Genomic DNA, 20,439 nt, shown 5'->3' on the forward strand with positions numbered 1-20,439 from the left:
CCCCCTCCTGCGCGCGGCTCTGCCCCGCCCCAAGCCGTGTCGCCGCTCCCGCTTCAGAGACCTCCTCTCGGGCCGCGCTACCGATGGTGCTACCTGGGAGAGCGATGGCCAGTAAGTAGCTCGGCGGCCGGAGCTCAGCCCTAGGGGAGGGACGCCTAGGTGGCGGAGCCGGCGGCGGGTCTCCCCGGCTCAGCCGCTCGCCGCCGCTCCGTGTCCCCGCCGCGCTCCAGGCCTTCCCCGGCCCGGCGTTCTCGGCTTGGCGGCGGCTTGGCGGCGGCGGAGCGCGGCCCGGCGCACTCCCGGGGACTCGAGGCTTCCGGGAGGGCCGGGCGGCCGCGGGAGCGCCAGGCCTCCCGGCCAGCAGGGCCCGCGCTTTCCTCCTCGCTGGGCTCCTGCGTCCCGGGCTTCTAGGTGCGTTCGGGGGCCGCCCCCTGCAAGTTCCCCGGCGCGGAAAAAGGCGCGTAGACGGGTGCTCACTTCAAATCCAAGTTCCGCACCCCGCTTTCCCGGCCCCAACTCGAGGACTGCACTCTCAGTAAAGCCTTCGGTGATTACGATACTTCAAGTGTGGGAACCTCTGCCTGGGGGGATTCTTGGAGGCTCTTTGGTTTTGCATCAGAAAGTGCGACTCTCCAGCGGGGTGGCTTTCACTCTCCTCCCAGACTGATTTTTGGACTTGCGTTTTGCAAAGACATCAACCCTGATTGCGGTTGGAACCCTGGAAAATGAAGCGTGTGTTTTCTTTTGTTTGGGCTGTGTGGTAAGAGGACTGGTTAACTTGCCCCCTGGTGTACACCCCCACAGCCAGTGGACAGTGCTCTCTTCTGATCAAGAAAACGGGACGGACTGTTTCTGTATCTGGACATTGAGCTTTCAGGTTAGGTATTACATGTTACTTACACATCTCTATCCTGGGTCGGCCCCAGGGGCACGTTTGTAGCGATCTCTGCCCCCAGGCTCTGCCAGATTCTTTTCTGGGAGGCTTTGAAATGCTCTGGACTCATTGTCTGGAGACCTGGATTTTTTTTTTTTTTAAGATTTTATTTATTTGACAGAGAGATCACAAGTAGGCAGAGAGAGGAGGAAGCACGCTCCCTGCTGAGCAGAGAGCCCAATGCGGGGCTCGATCCCAGGACCCTGAGATCATGACCTGAGCTGAAGGCAGAGGCTTTAACCCACTGAGCCACCCAGGCACCCCTGAACGGGGAAAATTTTATTATAAAGAATGATTAACCAGTAGGTGATTATTCTTAAGAGCTACAAGAGAAACTCTAAAGAATATAGGAAAAGCTCATGTAGGCTGTAGCTATTACCTCAAGGAGGTTAAGAAGCCTGGAAGAGCCCCTGACCTCCTTGGCTGACAGCATTTCTTGTTGGCCACATAATCAGTGGGACTCAGTCTCGAGGTAAATGTGGAGCCCCTTACTCACGTAGCAGGAAAAAACACTGCTGACTTTTCCTTCTGTAGTCTCTCTCTCAGCCTCTCCTGGTGCTTCTTATTTGCTACTTACTGTTGTGCTCCTTGGGGCACAGGAATATTCAGTGAGTGCAAAATCTCACAGGTGCCCAGAGGCCCTGCCTGTGACTAAGCACAGGTGCTGCTCATTGGCTGCCAGACTCCCCACCCCCCATCCCTCCTGCACCCGGGAGACTGGTGACACCAGGCCCCAGCTGGTGCTGGGGAAGCACAGACCGGCGCCTCTCCTTCCCATGGGCCCACTGCCCTACTTCACGGGGAATGGGTGATATCCAAGGGATTTCACCTGCAGTGAGATGGGCTTGATACTTGGACCAGGGGTAGGTTGATTCCCAAGGTCAAACAGGGATAATTCCATGTTCAAACTCAGCCTCCTTCTTTCAAGCCATGTTCTCATTAGTATGTGAGAAGCTGGCTTTACCTCCCCAACTTGAAGCTCCGGGGGGCCCCGGTGGGGACGTGGCCCGGGTGGGGGCTGCTCTGTCCCAGGGTTTCTCAGCCTTGGCATCAGTCACGTTTCAGCTTGGATAATTATTGTGAAAGACTGTCTTATGGCCTGTGGCATGTTGAGCCACGTCCCTGAGTAGCACCCCAACAGTTGTGACCATCAAAAATGTCTCCGTTGCCACACGTCCCTTGGGGTCAGAATTGCCCTCCGGTTGAGAATTGCTCTGATTCGGCAGTCAGATCTTCTGAGGGTTTTCTCTTTTCATCCTCAGCTTTCCGCTTGGCACTCATCCAGCTTCAGGTTTCTTCCGTCAAATCAGATAATGTCACTCGAGCTTGCGGCCTCGTCCGGGAGGCAGCAGCACAAGGAGCCAAGATCGTTTCTCTGCCAGTAAGTATGGAGGCGGAGGTGGCCACCTTTTTCTGGACACTCTGGACCGAGTAGAATCCTGCCTGCTAGCGCTGGTGGTGCTCTTGGGTCCGGGGGTCCTTCCGTGTTTGTCTGGAAGATGACCCTAGCAATGGTCTTTGTGATATAATGTGCCAGCATGGTTACAGGTCTTTAACTTTAGGGTCATCTCCTCTTTCCAGAATCCTGGGAGGTTGTAAGACTTACTTAAAGGTCAGTGCCTTGGATATTTACCCTCTTTCCTTGTGAAATGAAGTCTTTACATGACCATGATAGAGTTTGGTGCTAAGCCTCCCACATTTGTAGAAAACTGGAAATTGTTAGAGACACGGAGGAAGCCTGTAGCACCTCCCTAAATGTGGGAGCCTGGAGCAAGCCTGTAAGACCCTGCGTGTGTTTCCTAGGTGATGGCTTTCAGAACAGAGCCAGGGAAAGAATGCAGCCCATTTGTTTGTCAGTAGGTGGAGGGTGAGCCCCAGAGAAGGGGCCCACACAGGTTGGGGCCTGTGGTACTGCATCTTGTGGCTGAGGACCGCTAGGATCCGAGGCAGAACTACTCCAGGCAGCCCCCTCATCTGCTCTCCTGCTCCCCTGCTCCCACTCTGGGGAGGAAGTAGCCCTTTGTAAACCCTGCTTCGGTCAACTAGAGAATTTACAGGACCATTCGTACTTTAGGCTCCAGTCCATGAAAGATGTGGCCAGTGGGTAGGAATCTTTAACAAGGGAACACGAGATCTTAATGTGAATCCGGCCTGCCTTACCGCCACATTTCTGGGACCTCCCTGTATCGGTATCCTGACCATGGTCTCCTGTTGGTTTCAGTTGCTGGGGGCTGGAGTGAAAGCGCTTGTATTCTGCCTGTGCCCTCTCTCACACGTGGCTTGTATAAGCCGGCTGTCCTCTGGTTTGAGTTTCCTAGCACTGTGCGCGGTGCACAGTGCCCGTGGATGCAAATGAATGAAGGAAAGTCAAAGTCTGGTGTCTGCTTTTCCATTATCACAGAGCCGTGGAAGAAAGACATATTCTGGGGAATGAGATTTCGCAGAATCAGCATGATAGTGCTGGAAGGGAGTCAGAAACCGCTCATTCTACAGATGATAATTCTGAGCCTGTGGATTCATTCTGACAGCCACAGTCCTGTGATTGAGCCGAGCTGTCACGGGGCCTGGGTGCGCAAGGGTGGGATCTTGTAGTTCTGTAGACGCTGAGGAAGAGGCAGATCTGCTAGATTGACAAGGACCCGAGGGAGCACACTGGACTTGTATCTGCTGGCCCCACCTGAGCCAGCCCAGGAGTTCTGCTTATGGCCACAGGCTCTTTACCTCAAGGATATTGTTGTTTTTCTTATCAGTTGTATTTTACCCCTTTGAGAGCAGAGCTACAAGAGGCAGCTCTGCTTTCTTAAAGCAGAACTTTAAAGTGAGTTGGATATTTTTGTGTTTTTTTCCCCCTTTTTCTCCACCAACATTATTCTAGGAATGCTTTAATTCTCCATATGGCACGAAATATTTTCCTGAATATGCGGAAAAAATTCCTGGTGAATCCACACAGAAGCTTTCTGAAGTAGCAAAGGAGTGCAGCATTTATCTCATTGGAGGTAACTTCCTACCCTCACGGTATAATGGCCTAGACATTGAAAGCATCTGAATAATTTCTGTTGTTACATTTAAACCATGAAATACAAGGCGTGTAATTTAGCATTGAAAAGAATGAGGTGGGAGCACGTGGGTGGCTCCTTCTGCTTAGGTCATGATCTCGGGGTCCTGGGGTTGAGCTCCGCATCGGGCTCTCTGCTTAGTGGGAAGCCTGCTTCTCCCTCTTTCTCTGTACTCTCTTTCTCAAGTAAATAAATAATATTCAGGAAAAGAAGGAAAGAGAGAAAAGAAAATAATGAGGTGGATTTTACATAATAATGTGAAAAAACGTTCCGGATATACCATTACATGGAAGAAGAAAGTTCAATATGATGTGAACAGGTACTCATTCAGATGAATCCCTCACACAAGAGGTTATGTGTTTCCGTGTGTCTTTACATATGTAGCACAGAGTAAGTGTTGTATAAGGACACACCGAACTGATGAGGATGGTTTTTCCCTGGAGAAGCAATGCAGATACAGGGGCAAGTGGAAATGTGGAAAGAAAAACCATATTGGAGTGTCTTTCATTGTACTAATACAAAGTTAATTGTTTTTTCACAAAGAGGCCATACACATCAAGGTAGCTTTATATTAGTGGTTTTGAAATACATTTTAAAATGTTCTGTTTGCTTAAAGAATACAGTAAAACTGTGTAATAAATATAGCAAAATTATTCTGTTATATTAAGAATTAGAATGAATGAGAGGTGAAGAAAAGACAAAGCAAGAAAAGGGAAATGCAGGAACTACATTCCATGAAGGCAGGCCCGGCTTACATTCCCATCTCGAGGCCTTTTGGATACAGTTATGTTTCAGGACCTGGTGGATTCAGGTTGCACAACAGTGACCCCTCCGTGTTCCTCTAGTGTTAGAGATGGGGTGTAGGGCCAAGGTCAAAGCAGAATTCAGAAACAGTTTGGTTATTTTTGAAACCTGCCTTTGGCGGCTGACTTTATTATACTTCCTCTGTAGTCTGGAGTTTATCTCTGAAAGATCATCCTCACAAAGACAAAAAAAACCATTAATAACCCTTAGAAGATAGTATACTTTATTGTTGGACCCAAGTGACTGTTTATCAAGTGCTGGTCTGGTGATCGTAAAAGAATGCTTTATTTAGAATCTTTGCCTGTGTGTTTCTCCTCTCAATGAAAGGTTCTATTCCTGAAGAGGATGCTGGGAAATTATATAACACCTGCACCGTGTTTGGGCCTGATGGAACTTTACTGGTAAAATACAGAAAGGTAAGCAGGGAATGTGTCAAGTCGCATAACTGATTGAGAATTTGCTGTACAGTTCCCTAGTCCCTCTCACCATATTGTACACACATGGGGCATTAGATGAATTGACAGTCAACTTGTCGAATCTTGGCTATTGATATTTTGATACAAATTTTAGACTGAGCCAAGTCTAAAATCTACAGGAATTTTGATTAGAATTGCTTTGAATATAGTGAGAACTTGTTGGGAAAGCTGACATCTTTGCTGTAGTAAATGCATGTACATTCAGGATTGTTAAATATTCCTGGTAAATTGATCCTTTCGGCATTATAAAATCCGTTTTTTTCCCCTCATAATACTCTTTGTCTTAAAGTTTATCTCTGATATTCCTTTGGCCACTCTAGGCTTCTTATACTTAGTGTTTTATAATACATCCTTTTCCAATTCCTTATTTTCAATCTGTATTTGTCTTTATATTTAACATGGTTCTCCTATAGATAGCCTGCATTTGGGTCTTGTTATTGTCTTCATTCTGACAACCTCTGCCTTTTAGCTGGAGTGCTTACTTCACGTCTATTTAATATAATCATTGATATGGTCGGATTTAGCCATTAGACATTTTTCTTTTTCTTTTTTTCCTTTTGTTCCTGTTTCTTGCATTCTTTTGGCTTAGTTGAGTGTTTTTTAGAATTCCATTTTATCTCTTGGCTTTTAGCTATATACCTCTTTACTTTTTTTAAGTGTTGCCCTAAGGATTACAACGTGCACCCTAGCTTTTTACAGTCTCCTTAGAATTACTATTATACCGCTTCATTGTGAAATTTAAGAGCTTCCCAATTGTATAGGTCATTCCCTTCCCCACCCCATTTTCTCTGTTAGAGTTGATATACATGTTGCATCTACATAGATTGTAAAAACACAATTTTTAAGTAGTTTTGTGTATTTTAAAGAAATAAAAATATTTTGTTTATTGGAATGTTTACCTTTCTGATATCTATCTATCTTTCTTTCTTTCTTTTTTTTATTAACATATAATGTATTATTTGCCCCAGGGGTACAGGTCTGTGAATCATCAGGCTTACACATTTTACAGCACTCACCATAGCACACACCTTTTCCAATGTCCATAGCCCAGCCACCCTATCCCTACCTCCCCCTCCAGCAACCCTCAGTTTGTTTCCCGAGATTAAGAGTCTCTTATGGTCTGTCTTCCACCCCAGTACCATCTTGTTTCACGTTTTCCTTCCCTACCACCCACCATCCGCCACCCTTAGAGCATAGTTCTATCTGGTTGGTATCTTTGCCTTCAAACAGAAAGACCTTTAGAATTTTTGTAGTGAGGTTGTACTAGATACGAATTCCCTTAGTTTTTTATTTTGTCTTCATTCTTGAGAGAGCTTTTTGGTGGAATAGAATTCTGGGTTGACACTGTTCTTTTGTCTCCTAGCAATTTGAGTGACATTTTTCAGGTATCTTCTAGCCTCCTTTTAAAATTTTTCTGATATGTGGTGATTTGTATTATTCTCCTGTATGTAATTTTTGTTTTTTTCTGTCTGCCTTCAAAATTTTTTTCATAATCCTGAGTTCTCAGTGTTTGGACTCTGATGTGCCTGCCTAGATATGGTTTTCTTTATATGTGTCCTGTTTTGTGCTTCTTTATAACTCTTTCATTATATTAGGGGTATTATTTTGATAAATAATTTTTTGTTCCATTCTCATACTGGACTTCAGTTTTGATACTGTTCCACTAAACCAGGTCGCCAAGACTCGTTTCTTCTTGTTTTGTTTTCCTACCTTTTTTCTCTCTTTGAGTATTCTAAAGTGTGGACACGTTGCATTGATCTGTTTTCAAGTTCACAGAATCTTTCTTCTGTAAGCCCCAGTCTCCTCTATGCCAACCCAGTGAAATCTTTTAAAATTTCACATAAACACAAAATTTCACATAAAGTCACATAAACTTATTTTTCTACTGATATTTCCTGTATGTCCATTCATCAAGAGTGTATTTTTCTTTAGACCCTTAAGCTTAGTTTTCGTAGTTGCTTTTGGTAATTATCATATCTGGGTCTTGCTGGGGTCTGCTTCATTGATTGCCTTTTCCTTAAAGTTCGGTAACATTTCTAGTTTCTTTGTCTAGTGATTTTGAGTTGCATATTGGATTATATATTGTTGAGATTCCAGCTTCTATTATCTGAAAAATGTATTTTTTTGTTTTAGTAAGTAGTTAACTTGCTTGTACTCAAACACCCTACTTTTTTTCCTTTGGGAGTGGGCAGCAACTTCGGCTACTCTGTTCTAAGTTGTTTAGCTTAAGCTGGGCTGCTTGGAGTCAGCCCTGCACATCTTTAATTCAGTACTCAGCCAGAGACTTGGACAGATTTTTATATGTAGAATTTAGGGCTCTTCCTCTTTGGCTTCCTCCTTTTCAGGATTTCTCCCTCACTTCCGAGCTGCTGTGAAGCTCTGTCCTCTGGTTCCTTGAGCCAGTATGGTTATAGGTGATTTTTACCACCCCTTCTAGCAACAGCAGGGACGTTGCTTCCAGCTGAAAGGGTCTAAACAGGAAATTCACCCAGTGTCCTTGTCTTGTTCCTGATCTCAGTGTGGAAAGGCTTTTAATATTTCACCGTTAAGTATGATGGTCCTTCCTTTTTTTTTTCCCAGATACTCTATCAGATTAAGGTAGTTCCCTTCCTAGCAGATTTTTTCTTTTGTTTTTAGAGTAAGAATGAATGTAGAAGTTTATCAAATGCTCACTGTGTCCCTCTTAAGATGATCCTATGACTTTTCCCCTTCATTTTGTTAGCGTGGTAAATTACGTTGATTGATTTCCTAATGTTAAACATTTGCTTTCCTTGAATAAACCCAATTTCGAAGTGATGTGTTACTCTTTTTATATATTGCTGTATTTAATTTGGAGAATTTTACCTATTTTAATTACTGTCCTGCTCTCTACCTCTCCTGTCAGTTTGTCAGGTTGATTATGATTCTGTGACGACTTCATTGAGCATTTACACTGAGTAAAAGAATAACGTGCTAATTGCTTCCCAAAAGAAACCTAGACCTCAGCTTGCGCACCACCTAGGAAAGAAGTGTCATAACTATAGCATGATTTTCCCATTTTGCGTATTAGAACTCATTTTGATAATATGTCAGCTTGTGGGGTGGGTTGTGGGCAGGTGGGGGTTGCTATTTGTGTGGTTGATCTCAGAGCTTCCCAGCTTTTGGCCATGGAAAGATGTTTGTCATGACTGCCACGAGCCCTGCTGGAGTAGAGGTAACCAAATTCGTTACTTGTGGTGCAGCTCCATCTGTTTGACATTGATGTGCCTGGGAAAATTACATTTCAAGAATCTGAAACACTGAGTCCCGGTGATAGTTTCTCCACATTTGATACTCGTAAGTACCAGACCTGTTCACCTGTTTTAGTAGTATCAGTAGAAGATGATCATGTGCAGTGAATGCTGGAACACTGAAAAGAAATAAAATAAAATAAAATGGAAAAAAAAAGACGATCATGTGTTCCTTTTTTCTCCCTCTTATGGTCCGCACCCCCCCCCCACTTCTTTACACACCCTGACTGCAAGACCAGAGGGAGATGGGCAGAGACCAGTCAGAGATCTAGAAAGGGTAGGCTGACCGGAAAACTAAGGGTTTGACTGGATTTTGCTCTATGGTTTGGTCACAGCATGATTGCTCCCAGAGTTTACCTCTTAGGCTGTGATTGAACACTTCCCACATAGATACTAAGCGTTCAGTCAGGATGAATTTCTCATTTCTAATCTAAGATAAATGATGTCTTTATGAGGTGAGATCCAAGCAGGACTAAGCTTATGCAGTCTCGCCATCCATGGCCCTGGGTTCATGGATTGCCATCAGTGTTTGGTGATCTTAGACAGAGGCTTTACTCTGCCACGCCATGTTGCAAGAAGTTGACTTCTCATTTGTGCATTTTCTGTCTGAAAAACAGCTTACTGCAGAGTGGGCCTGGGCATCTGCTACGACATGCGCTTTGCAGAGCTCGCACAAGTCTACGCACAGAGAGGTGAGATGGCCGCATGGCTGTGTGGTAGAGGTGCTTAGCGATGGGATTCTGCCTTGGTCTCTGTGGTTCGAGAGAGCCCTAGGCAGAAAAACTAGAGAAGAGGTCTTCATCTCTCCACCCCGTCCGGCTGCTGAGACTTTTGCTGCATGTGGGCAGTACGGTTTTTCGGAGATTGTATTTCAGCACACCGTGCAGCTAAGGCAGGAACCGTGCTCCTAAATTGCTGTTCTTTGAGCCCTTCTTGCTACTGTGTTTGGAAAGAGTCACTTGGATACCACTAGAAATAAGGATGTGGTCTATAGTGTCTGTCCTGGATTTCACACTCAGTAATCCTAGCTGTTGGGTACAGTAGAAATGTAGTCTGTGACCTTCCAGTCCAGAGAAGTGTCCTGCTGGCCTGCAAGAATACTGACCAAGTCAGAAGATCTGGGTTCTGGTTCCAACTCTTCTTAATTGACATGATACTTTGGGTAAATTATTTAATTTTTAGGGCAGTGTGAATCTCAGTTTTTCATAGCTATGATGTGGAGATTAAGGAGGGAGAACTTAGCTCCTCGTATGGACTCAACAAATGTGAGCATCCCTACTAGACTGTCCAGGCTACTCTGATTGGACTTGACTTTCACCTAACAAAGCAGAGTGGGTGCAAATATTTTGATGGCCTGCTCAGCAAAAAAGATGGAAGAGTGTGGGCTCTATGTTGGCAGACACTTTCAAGCTCTCTCAGTAAGCATTAGAACACCCACTCTGCCCTCCGTTTCATTTGAAAAGCATTACAAAATGTGGTCCTTGTGGGAACCTGGGTGGCTCAGTCGTTAAGCGTCTGCTTTCAGCTCAGGTCATGATCCCAGCGTCCTGGGATCCAGCCCTGCATCGGACTCTGCTCGGCGGGGAGCCTGCTTCTCCCTCTCCCACTCCCCCTGCTTGTGTTCCCTCTCTCACTCTGTCTCTCTCTGTCAAATAAATAAATAAAATCTTTTTAAAAAAATGTGGTTCTTGGCCATGTGGAGCTGACCATATGGTGCTGTGAAAAATTTGAATGATATATATTTTTTAACCATACCATGGTTTGGGTCATCAGTACCACCGTTTTTGTATGTATGTGTAAGCATGTGTGTGTCTCTAAATGAATTCAGAGCCATAGCTTAATACTCCTGACAGTGTCTGGCTTGGCGGACCTCTTATTAGGCTTGGGAAAGTTTGAGTTTGGTCCCCCCCCAGCTAAGGAACAAAATGGGGAGCTAGTGTGGTGGGGTGTTGACCTGGACCCACTCTTCTCTGGCCTTTCTCTCCCAAGGCTGCCAGCTGTTGGTATATCCCGGAGCTTTTAATATGACCACTGGACCAGCCCACTGGGAGTTGCTTCAACGAGGCCGGTAAGATAGCATCTTGGGCAGACCTTCAGGTGTCTTGGTGTTGTTTTGTGCAAAGATTTCCAGTTTGGTGGGAGTACCAGCCTTTCTGATGCAGAATGCTGCCCCTGACCCAGCACGCTTGGACATCTAAATGCAGTCGGAAGAGATAAATCACCCCATTGACGGTGCTGTTCAGATAGGGGTGCTTATCTTGCCCCAACATTTACACCATTCTGCCCATCCTGGAATACTCTGCCACAACACTTGTTATAGGCTCTTGTTTTTTCTAATCTGTAAGTCCGAGCCATTGTATAGTGTCTTTGGCATGTCAGAGTAGCTGTATCCTGAGACCCATAAGGTTGGGGAGTGAGCGGTAAAGGGCAGATAGTAGAGGTGAGTGTTTAACATGGAAGGGAAGAGGAGCGTGACTGTGTGTGTCTGAACGTGTGCTGAAAACCGTGAAATACTGGTCAAAAGTGCTGGTTTTCTTTATTACAATTTTGCTAATTGAGGTATAATGTCCTTAGAGAAAGATACACAAATTTTAAGTCTGTAGGTCAGTGAATTTTTACACATGTATTAACCTGAGACCAAGGTCAACACAGAACATTTCCAGATCTCTAGAATGCTGCCTTTTGTTTCTTCCATCAACCCTTTCCTTGTTTGCTCAGATGGAGCCGCTATTCTCACTGTCTATAAATGATGGTGGTATATATGTATATATATAAATGATATATTTATCAGGAGGCAGCAGAGGTGTTTGGCTGGGTGATTGATGGAAGATGGGGTGGGGTATCTGGTACCATGTATATTAGTTAATGCAGTCTTGTAGAAAGCAACAAAAGCTTGAGAGACATTGGAATGGCCCGGCCTGGATCTGTTTGAGCCCGGAGTGCTCCCAGGTGAGGTGGCCTGATGTACCCAGGCCGCCACCAGAAATTATTATCTAATTTGAGCTGGTGGGACTTCAGGCATTGAGGCCTGGAAGTGCCATGCGGCCCCGCAAGGCATATGGCCCCAGCAAGGCCAGTCCATTATCTCTGGCCACCTTGACTTGCTCTTTTTCAGGTATATGGTTTGGCTTAGGCCAGGGTCTCGACTGTGGTGGTATTGACATTTTGGACTAGACTGTTCTTTGCTGTGGGGGTGTCCCATGCATGGTAGGATGTTTAGCAGCATCCCTGGGCTCCACCTACCAGGTGCCAGTAGCAACCCCTATCGTGAAAGTATGAAGGTCAAAGTCAGTGTCTTCGGACATTGGCAGATGTCTCCACTGGGCAAAATCACCCCCCAGCTGAGAACTGGTTTATGCACTAAGATACATACTTTCTGAAGAGGAAGAGAAGGTTTCGCGGCTTTGGTTGTTTCGTTCCATGTCTGAGCCAGCCTGTCCTGTCCTAGTTTTTAAAAGAAGGATCTGTATTTTTGGAATAGAAAGATGTTGCTGGTCTATAAGGTATGAATTACCTCTTTTTTTATCTGTTGACCACAGGGCTGTTGATAATCAGGTGTATGTGGCCACAGCATCTCCTGCCCGGGATGATCAGGCCTCATATGTTGCCTGGGGACACAGCACTATTGTGAGTCCTTGGTGAGTTGGTTAAGCAGGGACACGCTCACCAGGAGCTTAAGGGAGGCGGCACTCTGGTTGGGGGGTTTTCTGATTCCTGACCAGCCCTGCTCCTCCCCCCGCCCCCATATCCTCACTGCCCGCCAGGTCTGCTCCTTGTCTTTGAGAGACACTGCCGCCTGAAAACCATGTGAGAAAGAAATGGTCCTGCTGTCCTGATTGAGTGCTTGACCTTGGCCTTCCTCTGAGTTTCTGAGTGGCTTTTGCTGTCAGTCAGACTTGGCTCACATGGGGGCAACAGGGCAGCATAGATGGGTGCGTGATTTTAATAAAAAGGGCTTCCAGACTCTTGGCCTTTGGTTAAAATTTAGGCTGGGTGACTGGTTCTAGAGCAGGAATTTGTTACAGGGTGAGGATTTTGCTCCCTGCCTGATGAATAGAGGATGGAGGAGGATGAGTTCAATTAAGGAAAACTCTGACTTTGACCTCTGTGAGAGGGAAAAGCATCGTCCTAGGGAAACCAGCATGAAAGTCTGCCCAGCTGTGCAGGCATGTAATTTGTCACTGTCTGGACCTCAAGGTCTGTAGTTGTGTGGTCCTCATAGTCCTTTCACACTCGTGGTCTCCGTGTGAACTCACGGAGGCTTTTCCTAAATTAAGCTCCATTTATAGTGGCAGAATTGAAGTTCGCGGGACACAGTGGCTGGGACTGGAGTTTAGACTCAGGACTCCTGACTTCAGAACTTGGACTTATGCCATGCCACTTCTCACATATTTGTATGATTACACACACGCACAGAGATGTGTATTTTTCTAATTTCAGGGTAAATATACCAACAACAAGGCTGAGAAGGATTATCTATTACTGTGGGATCCCTGAAGTTCCCTCTTCTGATTTTACAGGACCCAAAGATTAAAGTGTGTGATGGGGAAGGCCTTGGAAGTATGACCAGGGAGCCTCAGGCACATTAGGATTGGGGAGGCACTGGCAGGCTGGAATGATAAACTTGGCTTGAAGATTTCCTCCAGCTTGGTTTGAGTTTCTCTGTCCAGATGTTAGTGATAGGCTTCCTGGCCTCTTGGGCTGCTCTCCTCCCCTGCTCGTTCTCCCGAGGAACTTTGTGACTGATCAAGCTGGCTGCTTCTGACGTGAAGTCTACAAGATTTATCTTTGTTCCTTTTCAGAAATCTGTCTGTAGGATTTGGGGGCCATCTGGCTTATATAGTCATCAGGATGGGTGCCTGGGGTTAACCCAAAGAGAGATCTTTGAATGCCAGAGCAAATGGGGGGAGAAATAGAAAAGAATAAAGAAGAATTAAGTTAAATGGCATTAATGATGATATTTGTAGCTCATTTGTGCCAGAAATGGATTTGTGGCCATCTGGGAGACGGAACCAGTCACTGTGTCAGATTGTTAGGTCAGATTACTTTATTTTGTGCATTGGAGAAATTTCATTTCACTAGATATCTTTGAAGTCCTGCTTTGGGCCAAGAGACTCAGGACTAGTAGGTTTTCCAGATCAGGTTTTCCCCAGATTTAGGGAGGAGGATTGCTATTTTTAAGCATGGGGTTCCTCTCCTGTTGGGGTATGGTTTCCCCACCACTTCTTTCCTTCAGAAACTGAAACCCAGTGATGGGCTAACGAGCGACCACAAGCATGAGACCAGAGACCCAGGCCTTGCTGGGCTCTGCTCAGACCCAGCCTCTGTCCCTGGCCTTGGTAGGTGTGGAGGGCCAGACCACCCTCCCAAAAGGCTTGCTGCTGCACTCAGGAAGGATGAGACAGCTTCCCATTGTTTATAGGGAGCTCTGCTTCTGGAGGTGTATAACCATGGAATAGCTCCCATTTCCTAGCCACTGGCTGTTTACAAAACCAACTGCATAATCCTCTAAGTCCTCACAGACCTCTTACTTCCACTTAAGAGGTTAGGGAACAGAGGTAGCAGATGACTCTCCACAAGGCCACGGCAGCTACCTGAATGGTAGAGCAGGAATTTATGTCCCTCCCGTCTTGTCTTACCCTTCCATTTCCTACCCCTGGGGCCCACAAGCATCAGCCTCTCTCACTCACTCCCTCCTCAATCTCTTTCAGGGGGGACGTCCTTGCCAAAGCTGGCACCGGAGAGACCATTGTGTGTTCGGACATAGGTGAGATTTGCGGGGCACAGCTAGGTCCGTGGGAGGTGATTTAGTAGCTCTGAAGCTGCCGGACCCTGGAAGGGCTCCCTTGGGCCTCCTTTTCTTTTATCCGTGGTTCTCCGGCCAGACCCTGGGGGCTGTAGCTCAGCTTGGGATTTCTTGGTTTGGTTTGAAATGACTCCAGGGGCCGTGCCAGGCCACCTGGGCCTCTGAACAAGGCTGATATTATTGAGTTATCTGCTGAGACTCTGGTGGTTTTTATACTGTTTGGGGAAGAAATTCTCATTGGTTAGTGGGGAGTTACATCTTAGTAATGGTACACTTTCCTGTTTTTGCAGACCTGAAGAAGTTGGCTGAAATACGCCAGCAAATCCCTATTTTTAGCCAGAAACGATCAGACCTCTATGCAGTAGAAGCAAAAAAGCCCTAAGGTTTATGTTTCTAACATGTCATGGAACAGGAGGATATGTTTCTGCAACGTAATCCTCTCCCTGCTGAATTCTTCAGAGTTTTTTGTTCGTTTGTTTGTTTTTAAATTCAGCTTTTTCCCTTCCTGGGAACACTCTAATGAGACGGTGGAGCATCAGCACAGGGTACTTTTCACACCAGATTAAATAGTTAAAAAGGACTTGGGCTCTGGCATTGAGCGAGGAAGGAGGAGAGGATGGCTGGACCCCTTCCAGACTACGGTGCCTCCTAGTAGTTGGTAACAGTACCAGACCTTGGTATCCAGGTTGGCTCACGTGGTACAAATACGTATGTGTCACACACGCCTCTTACCTCATTGCTGGGGTTGGGAGTCTGTTATGGAGAAACCTTGGTCTAGTGCTAGTGCTTTTCCGAGGAGGATGTTCAAGTTACGTTTTTAGTTTGTGTGCAGCCGTGGGGAGCCAGGCAATGGAGCCTTGGTGTTTGCTGGAGGAGATGGCAGCCCCAGTCCTTCCTAGCTGCCTGGGGGTTCTTTCTTCAAATTCAAGAAGGAGCTCATGAATCAAGCCCAGACCCTCCTGGTCTTAGGAGAAGGGTTGTGTCAACTGTGAATCCTACGGGAGAATGGCAGTGGTGGCATTTGGTCAAGGCAGCTAAAGATAAACCTCTGCAAAAGATTTTCTTGACGGGGTGAGTGCCTGAAAATCTTTTTGTTTTCCTCCCTAGTAACACCTTCTAGCTTGAGAAAGTCAAGATGTTTAGCCGAGGGTTTTTCAGTATCCTTTTCCACAGTTAAAAGTTAAGAATTCCAATGCACTTTATTTTTATGTTATATGTTGGGCTGGTAAATGTTTAACAACCAGCTGTCCCCCGAAAAGCCCTGATTTTGCAGTAGCATTTGCCAGTTTCCATGGTGTTAATACTTTTGCCCCATGGCCAAGGTTCAGACTATCAGTACAACACCTCTAAACAGAGCTGGAAATAAAAGCACAGTTGGCACTTGTGAGCTGGGGCAGTCCTGCTCTTGCACACCACTGTTTCCATATATATTTACCATCCTGGAAAATAAAACAAAAATTTAAAACAAAAGAATGCATGAGCACACATTTTATTAGCTGTGAGAATGACGACACCATTGTCATTTAACCTTTGGAAGCCAGCATTGTATACTCAGAATAACACAGGAGTGAAAAAGGGAAATGACATTTTAAAATTACATGTATTATTCGGTAGAAGTTGACACATGTATACATCCATGAAACCACTTTAATCAAGGTAATATGCAACCCTCACTCCTCCCAGCCTCCCCCAATCCTCAGCAGTTTTCTTGTGCTCTTGTATGGTCCTGTCTAGATACTCCCCTGACTAGATGTAGGTGAGTTTGAATTTTCTGTAATTACTAAGTGGAATCACACCATGTGTATACTCTGTGTCTTCTTTCACTCATCATGTTTGCAGACTCATCCCTGTGTGTATCACTCATTTCTTTTGTGTTGCTCAGTGGCAGTCTGCTATACGGATACACTGTAATGGGATAGTTTTGGGGTCTCAGAAATAAAGCTGCTAAAAACGTTTTGTATGAGTTGTTCATTTTTCTTGAGTAGGTATCTAGGAGTGGAGCGGCGGGGTCCTATGTGTATTTTATGGCCAAACTGTATTTCCACGTGACTGTCCCATTTTACTTCGTCACCTTGGTCTGTCACTGTCCCAGCTGCTCCACATCCTCAGCAATATTTGGTAATGAGGACTGTTTAAGTTTTGCCATTTTAATGTGTGTGTGATGTTATTTCTTTGTGGTTTTTTCATTTTGTAATCTAATAACTACTGATGCTGAGCATCTTTTCATGTGGTTTGCTGTCTGTATATCCCTTTTGGTGTGGTGTCTCTTCATAGCTTGCTCCCATATTTGTATTGGGTTATTTATCCTCTTACTGATTAGTAAGAGTTCTTTCTATGCTCAGGATAAAAATCAGATACCATGTTTTGCAAATAGGTTCTCCAAATCTGAGAAAAAAAAAAAAGTCTTTTCATTTTTTAAAAAGTAGTTCAAAGCAGTAGTTTTTAATTACCCTGAAGGCCAGTTAATTGCTTTTTCTTCTTTTAAAGTTTGTCTTTTTTATGTTGCATTTAAGAAATTGCCAAACCTGATGTCACTGACTTTATCCTGTGTTTTCTTTTGGAAGTTTTATCGTTTTAGCTCTTCTATTGAGGTCTTGGATCCATTCAGAATGGTTGGTTTTCTATATATGGTGTAAGGTAAGAGTCAGGATGCTTTTTAAGGTACCTGGGTGGCACAGGTGGTTGAGCCTCCAACTCTAGGGTTCAGCTCAGGTCATGCTCTCAGGGTAGGGATTGAGCCCCATGTCAGGCTTTGCACTCAGCCTGGAGTCTACATGAGATTCTCTCCCACTGGTGCTGTCTCTCTCTCTCTCTCTCTCTCTCTCTTTTTTTTTTTTTTTTGCAATCACACGAGGGTTTATTCGACAAGCTTAAGCTTGGGCCCAAGTATACCCGACATAGTGGAGTAGGGACTTGGACCCTGAGCTTAGTTAAAGGCAGGGGTATTTGTGGGTTCCTGTTACTAAAGCAGGGTGGGGGTTTCTGGTACCAAAGCAGTGTGGGGCTTCCTGTTACTAAAGCAGTGTGGGGGTCTTGGAACCAAAACAGGGTGGGGGTTTTTGTTACTAAAGCAGAGTGGGGGCCCTTAGAACTAAAGTAAAGTAGGGGAAAGTTCAGCCCTTGGGCACAGGGATCTGAGATGGCTGCCGGAGCTAAGAAGGCTGTACTTATGCTAAGGCTAAACCTGAGGTGGGATGGCCTTAGTTTTTCTCGGCTTCCACATTTCCCCCTCTCAGAGGAACCTAAGGAAGGACCCAATCATGGGTCCAGGCTGGTCTCAGCAACAAGGTCTGGTGGTTGGTATTGCTGTCTGAGTACCATGAGCTAAACTGTACTGACTCTGTCTTTGACAAAAGTAAGCAACATTAGTGGGGTAAGTGAGAACGGTGCAGTCTTAGCTTTAGGGGGTTGTCCTTGTCGGGCTGACTTTTCCATTCTGGGACAAAGTCCTTGAGAACAGCGTGTGGGTCAGCTGGTTGGATGTGGGTGTAGTGGACCCAGGCAGTAATCCCGTCAACCTTGAGAGCAGTGGGAGTGGTCAGGATCACGATGTAGGGTCCCTTACAGTGTGGTTGAAGTGTCTGGTGTTGGTATCTCTGGACGTACACCCAGTCACCTGGCCGATATTGATGCGGGGGTCCGGGGGTGGCCCAGTCTCGTGAGGGCCCTCAGCTTAGGTCAATACCTGGTGAGGCTGCTGGGAACTCTGTAAGCAAGGTTTCATAAAGCTCCAGGTTTCATAAAGTCAACCTTAGTTCCTTTAAGCTGTCTGGTCATATCTGAGTCTTTTCAAATATGACATTCCAGTCAAAGCCTTGGTAAAATAACCAATGTTTCCAATAGTGTCCAGTGGGCGCAAGACCCTCCGGGTTGGTGTCCTAGGAGTCTCCCAGATCTCGGTGGAACCTCCAGATGTAATGGCCAAGTTTACACATCTGAGAGACCACCAAGGAGCCAACACCTATGCAATCACAGGAGGATTTATTCGACAAGCTTAAGCTTGGGCCCAAGTATACCTGACACAACGGAGTAGGGACTTGGACCGTCTCTCTCTCTTTCTAAAATAAAAAAATAAAATCTTTAAAAAAAAAAAAAAGATTCTTTTATTTTTTCCAGCACCACTTCTTGAAAAGCTTACCCTATTCCCATTGAATTGCCTTGGCACTTTTTAAAAAATTATTTGAGAGAGAGAGAGAGTGAGAAAGAGCATGAAAGGGGAGAAGGTCAGAGGGAGAAGCAGACTCTCCACAGAGCTGGGAGCCCAATGTGGGACTTGATCATGACCTGAGCTGCTGAAGGCAGATGCTTAACCAACTGAGCCACGCAGGCGCCCTGCCTTGGCACTTTTATGAAAAATGAGTTGGCTATATATATCTCGATCTACCTCTGTATTCTCCTGTTTCATCAATCTATTCATCTATTTTTACAAAGTAACTTAACTATGTTGGTTATTTTAGCTTTAAAATAAATATTAAAGTCTGATGGTATTAGTCCTCCAACTTCTAAGCTCTTTGTATTTCCATATACATTTCAGAATCAGTCTGTAAATTTCTACAGAAAAAGAAAAAGTCTCCTGGAATCTTGATTGGGATTGCATTGAAGCTACAGAGCTGTTTGGTGGAAAATTGACCTCTTAATATCAAACCTGTGAACATGAGCTATGTCCTCAGTTATTTAGGCCTTTAATTTCTCTTAGGAATGTTTGTTTGCTTCTGTAAGGTAATATGTATCTTTTGTCAGGGCACCTGGGTGGCTCAGTCCTTAAGCATCTGCCTTTGGCTCAGGTCGTGATCCCAGGGTCCTGGGATGAGCCCCACATCGGGTATCCTGCCTAGCAGGAAGCCTGCTTCTCCCTCTCCCACTCCCCCTGCTTGTGTTACCTCTCTCATTGTCTCTGTCAAATAAATAAATAAAATTAAAAAAAAAAAAAACCAAAACTTCTCTTTTGTCAGCTTTATCCATAGAGACTACAGATTTTTTGATGCAGTAGTCTTGTTTTGTAAACTTTAATTTCTAATTTTTTACCGCTGGTAAAAATAAATTTTATTCCTGTATTCGATCTTATATCTTGCAACCTCACTGAACTCACTCAAGCAGTTTTTTGGGTGTAAATTCCATATGATTTTTTTACATAGATGATCATGTCTGCAAATAAAGGCCTTTTGTAAAATAAATGGGCTTTTTCCTTTCCAGTCTGGTTCCTCTTTGTTCATTCATTAGTTCATCCATTTCTGGCCTGTGGCATTGGCTTGAAGTTTCAGAACAGTGTTGAATAGAAGTAGTAGTTGTAAGTTGTGTTGGTCCTGATTTTAGAGAAAAAAATTTGGCCTTTCATAGATGCCCTCTATCAGGTTGGGAAAATTCCTTTTTATTCCTAGTCTGGTGAGAGTTTTTATCAGGATAGGATCCAGTTTTTATCTGGATTTTTTTAGATTCCTTTTCAGTCTTTATTGAGACAAATGTCTTTTTTCTTCTTTAGGCTGTTTATATTGTGAGTTACACTGATTGATTTTGGAGTTGTAAAACCAGCCTTCCATCCTTGGGATAAACTTCACTTGACCATAATGAATTATTGTTGGGTTTGATTTCTAACATTTGAAGAATTTTTGCATCTATGTTCATAAGGGAGTTTGGTCTGTAGTTTCCTTGTAATACCTCTTTCTGGTTTAGATACCAGGGACTGCTGGCCTCCTAAAATGACTTGGAAAGTAAGGTGCCTGGGTAGTGCAGTTGGCTGGGCATCTGACTCTTGGTTTTGGCCCAGGCTGTGATCTCAGGATCAGGAGATTGGGATGCATATGCGGCTCTACGCAGGGAGTCTGCTTGGGACTCTCTCTTTCCTCTCTGTCCCTTTCCCCCATACGCTCTCTCAAATAAAAAAAATAAGTCTTTAAAACATTTAAAAAAATGACTTGGGAAGTTTTTTTCCCTCTTCATTGGTCTGAGAGAACTGTGTGGTAATTTGCATCTTGTCTCTTAATTTTGATTATTCTGGTTGGAGCTTTATCAACTTTATTGATCTTTTCATAGAACCATTTTTAAATTCCATTGATTTTCTTTTTAAATCTCTTTTTTAGATTTGATTTTGTTGCTT

At 44.8% G+C, this 20,439-nt stretch overlaps 1 protein-coding gene and 1 long non-coding RNA gene across 2 annotated transcripts in view; one reads left to right on the forward strand and one right to left on the reverse strand.

Moving 5' to 3' along the window:
- NIT2 (nitrilase family member 2) lies at positions 1–16,301 on the forward strand. The gene is made up of 10 exons (XM_082696074.1): positions 1–111; positions 2,197–2,315; positions 3,810–3,930; positions 5,122–5,210; positions 8,492–8,585; positions 9,157–9,231; positions 10,529–10,607; positions 12,079–12,177; positions 14,251–14,306; positions 14,636–16,301. The coding sequence occupies exons 1-10, from the start codon at positions 84–86 to the stop codon at positions 14,725–14,727; spliced, it is 852 nt and encodes a 283-aa protein (XP_082552200.1). The 5' UTR covers positions 1–83; the 3' UTR covers positions 14,728–16,301.
- LOC309846717 overlaps positions 15,662–20,439 on the reverse strand; it is a 104,072-nt gene continuing 99,294 nt past the window's right edge. The window contains exon 2 of the long non-coding RNA XR_014302085.1: positions 15,662–18,617. This is a non-coding gene — a long non-coding RNA (uncharacterized lncRNA). The remainder of the gene's footprint in view (positions 18,618–20,439) is intronic.

This window comes from Mustela nivalis (genome assembly GCF_964662115.1).
Source record: "Mustela nivalis genome assembly, chromosome: 1".
NCBI lineage: Eukaryota > Metazoa > Chordata > Mammalia > Carnivora > Mustelidae > Mustela > Mustela nivalis.

What these genes read in the sequence shown, in the direction of transcription:
- NIT2 (XM_082696074.1), top strand. Translation starts at nt 84, where the DNA reads ATGGTGCTACCTGGGAGAGCGATGGCCA. An exon ending in CCAAGATCGTTTCTCTGCCA is followed by an intron (nt 2,316 to 3,809) that starts GTAAGTATGGAG and finishes ACATTATTCTAG; the next exon opens with GAATGCTTTAATTCTCCATA. An exon ending in TTTCTCCACATTTGATACTC is followed by an intron (nt 8,586 to 9,156) that starts GTAAGTACCAGA and finishes TCTGAAAAACAG; the next exon opens with CTTACTGCAGAGTGGGCCTG.